This window comes from Vigna umbellata, chromosome 8 (genome assembly GCF_029865625.1).
Source record: "Vigna umbellata cultivar VRB3 chromosome 8, Vumbellata_1.0, whole genome shotgun sequence".
Lineage (NCBI taxonomy): Eukaryota > Viridiplantae > Streptophyta > Magnoliopsida > Fabales > Fabaceae > Vigna > Vigna umbellata.
Window position 1 is genome coordinate 48,761,693 of NC_142172.1, and position 3,992 is coordinate 48,765,684.

Genomic DNA, 3,992 nt, shown 5'->3' on the forward strand with positions numbered 1-3,992 from the left:
AAAATAGAAAAGAAATATTACTGGATAAAATCCCTAATGTACACAAAATAATAGTTAAGTTTTTTATTTGTCTTTCACCTAAAACCATTAATAACCAGAAAACACGATAAAATATATTTAATATTTTTATAACTTTCTAATTACCACATCTAATATTGACTAATTTTTTTTATAAAATTTTTATAAATATATGTTTGTATGTGTGTTGAATTGAGATTTTTACTTAATTACTTTTTATTTAGTTAATTAGAATACGAGACTTTATTCGAAATTAATTAAATTCTATATAGCTTATCCAATTAAAAAGTGTCAAAAAAATAAAATATAAGATAAAGAAATAAACACCTTTATGAAAATTTTAAAAAGGATATATTAATTTTATCTATAAATAATACGAAGTGATCTATGAGGATGATATTTCATAATTTTCATTTTCATTTTAATAACACCCAAAAAGTGTGTTCTTAGTTCAGATTTATATAATTGCAATTTCTTTTTTAAATATCTAGTTCACATGTATCATACGTTATATATTTTCAAGATAAGAAAATTAAGATTACAAACTAAACCAAAATAAAAAAACTGGTTAATCATATACAATGTAAAAAAATTAATGAAATAACAATGTAAAAGCATGTAAAAAAAAAACTATTGTGATAACAAATATAGATGTGCATGGGGAAGTTTATCATATACAACCACGCCAAAATCAGAGAAAATATAATTAAATAGGAGAAGCAGAAGTTATTACTATGTTGAATTCAGTTTACGCAATGGGCACAAAACAATGTAAAACATAATGCATTGACGAATATCATAGAATAATCGAGATCGGCAAAAATTCAAGATGACTTTATTGTTTAAGTCAGTAATTAAAAAGTGCAAATAGTATAATATTAAATTCTTTGACACGACTTACAAAAGAACACTCGTTTGCAAAACCCCAACCAAATGTCACCAAGTAAAAGGTCTTGTTATACAATCTACAAGTAGCTTTTGGCTGGAAAAGTTCTATTTGTCCATCAAACGAGTTCTACACAGCTCAATGATATTACATCCTTATCAAGTGACAGATAGACTCAAGGCAGCTTGACTTCATAACCCAGTCAGCACCATTATAGACAAGGAAAATGCAAATCAAAATGGTGGCTATTACAAAGTGTATTTCTCCTTTGCCCAATTTATAACATCAGTGGGTTATACTCATTTTGCTCAAGACGTTCAGAGCTACATGGAACTACAGCTAAGTATTAAAGAATTAAAGGTCAGGCTTCTGTCTCAACTCTACTAACCACTGAAATAGTAATCGACAAGAAACTTTTGTTTCAAAAAAGGACTTGGCCTTGTGTGGCTTTGGAAGGTGTTGGGTATTTGGAGTGTTTAAATTAAAATGTAAATAACAAGGAAAAATATAACTAACAGGGTAAAATACAAATGACAGAAAAGCAAATAAAATTCTTATTCTTTTCTTTCAAGCAACCCCTGGATGAACTACATAATATAATCTAAAGACTTGGATATACAGATAAGGAAAAGATCTCCAGCTAAAAAGAAAAGGACGGTAGTATCCCTTTACCCTGTACATGTAAAAATATAAGATAAATTATGTCATTTTGCACACACACCCGAGGTTTAATGAAATTATGTTCCGTATGTATTTGCATGGCTACATCTCTCTATCCTTATAACTGCCTAAAAAAATATCAAGTGACATGTGTTAATGGGTAGTATATAACTTTATTTTGTTATATAAATTGAGAGAGATTTATTTGGGGAGAGACAAATGAAAATTTGTTAAACCTTAGGATGTGAGTGTATTCCTGAAATAGGGGATGCAGCCAAATAGTCCTTCTTCTAAATAAAGAGAATGATGGTTGACATAAAAGATATGTACTGTGGGCACTTTCGTTAAGGTTCCGCTCTAAGTAGTGGTGGTTACTGCTCAACGACATTTGATGGGTCTTTTTTGGGGGTCGATGGTTTTAACTCCGACATGGAATTAAGGAAGAGGCAAACTACAGAGCAATCATCAACCTTGGAAGTGGGAAGCTTGGTTTTCCATGCCTGAACAGCTGCGTCAACCAGTATTCGAGCCGCTGAAGAGCGTGGACTAGACGACACAATGGACACAACTTCTTCGTTTGATAAAACATCCCATACCTAAAGAGATTTGAAAGTATGTGCATGATAACACAAGAATGTGGATCATATATATTTGTGTTTGACAAAAGAAAAAAGGAGGTAAGCGTTACCCCATCTGTGGCTAACACAACAAATTGATCCCTGTGATTGAGGCGGTGATAAGAGAGATCAGGAACAGAGATGAGTCCAAAGTCCTTGAGACAAAAATCTCCAAAAGATCTTGACATGGCAAGCCCGGGGGAGTCAACATTGGGAAGCCATAATCTATAAATCCCCGGTTCATTTTGAAGGGCGAACACTCTTCCCTTACAAATCCTTATCCTCTCTGCTTCCCCTGATGAATAAAAAACAGTGAGACAAGAAAAATATCCAGCATTGTATTGGACGCAAATAAAGACGTGGGTAAGAGAGAGGTACTTGGAAGATCAGGCTTAAGGTCAGTGGTCAGCTGAATGGCAATAAGGGAACCATTGCGGTCATGAGTAGCCAATACAGCTCTGGAGTCACCCACATTAGCAATAAGAAGGTCGTGGCCCTTAAAGGATGGAGGGAGGGAGGGATGAATGAACGAAAATTGAAGAAGGTGGCAGATAATGTGAAGTGATGGGATGGGATGGGATGGGATGCGATGTGATACTCACCTGCTTGAGCAAGGTAACAGCCGTGGAGCCACTAGAGGAGCAATCGATCTGATTGTGAATTCTGAGGTCTCTGTCCATGATCTTCGAAGCTCTGATAAAAGATTGTCTGAGCGTCGCAATTTCAGTTGGGGCAATGGTACAAGGTTCAAAGTCGTTGTTCATGGATGTGTTAAAGAAATTGCGATAACTGTAGGTGCTGTCAGGATTTGAGGAATTCCACTGAGCCATGAGCTTTAAAGGAAAGGAATCCCTGAGTTTCTTTGCAACCAAATGGCCATAAGGTCCGTGGCCATCGAAGACACCGCATAAAACGGTGCCGTCGTTCGAACAGAAGTTCTCCCAAACAAGCATTGCATCCTGGTTGATCCCTCCGTAGCCTTTTCTGCAGTACAAGGAAGCAATCTGCGATGAACCGTTCAAGAACAATCTCCCAGGAACTCTGTGAACCCGCATTTCAATCCTATGATCCGACAATTCGGTTGGACTCCACAAGCGGTCATCACATGCATCCGATGGTGCCCCCGCGACGGAGAGGCAAGATCCCATTCCCACAGATTCCGAGCCAACACACCACTTCTCCAGGCTACTTCCTTCCTAATCCTAACGAACGAAGCAAGAGAAACAAGTCAATGCAACGTGAATCTCCTCAGCATTTGATGCCATCCCCTACTGCTACTCTCTCCCTCCCTTTTACGATTATAGGAATTGAACGAAGATAAAGATCCTTATCCAGCTAAAACTACAAAGTTAGTTACATAGTTTGTTAGTTTGTTATATCTTTTTCGGATAATTCTTCTTTTTTTTTACTATTTTTTTCTTTTTCTAATTTCCAATATATAATATATATTATAATTGAAATTCATAATAACTAGTCAAATTTAAAAAAAAAAAAAAAACTAAGTCTTTTTATATGTTTGTGGTCATAAATGTGAATCCCAACAAACATTTAAAAAAAAAATATTAAACAAGGTTAGTAGGAGAACCTTAGTTTCCTACCTTTCCGAAAAGTTTATTAAAGTTTATCTTCTATAATATAGAGTAAAATCTAAAATTCTTTACAAAACTATAAATAATTATAAGTGAAATTTGTGAAAGGAGAAACACTTCTTTAATTACTATATTAAAGGTATCTTTTTATTCTGCGACTAATTAGGTAAAGAAAATAGACATTTACCATTTTTTTATATTTATTTATATGTTTTAATCTTT

General features: G+C 34.4%; 1 protein-coding gene across 2 annotated transcripts; it reads right to left on the bottom strand.

Annotated features, from left to right (window-relative positions):
• Nucleotides 1-872: 872 nt before the first annotated feature.
• Nucleotides 873-3,526, bottom strand: LOC124845128 (putative protein phosphatase 2C 33). 2 transcript variants are annotated; one of them, XM_047322176.2, is made up of 4 exons: nt 2,784-3,525; nt 2,560-2,677; nt 2,253-2,476; nt 873-2,160 (listed from the first exon to the last, which is right to left on the bottom strand). In XM_047322176.2, the coding sequence occupies exons 1-4, from the start codon at nt 3,327-3,329 to the stop codon at nt 1,936-1,938; spliced, it is 1,113 nt and encodes a 370-aa protein (XP_047178132.2). In that variant the 5' UTR covers nt 3,330-3,525; the 3' UTR covers nt 873-1,935. The 2 variants fall into 2 exon arrangements, with proteins under 2 accessions (XP_047178132.2, XP_047178131.2); XM_047322175.2 differs by having other exon boundaries at nt 873-2,476; nt 2,784-3,526.
• Nucleotides 3,527-3,992: the final 466 nt, after the last annotated feature.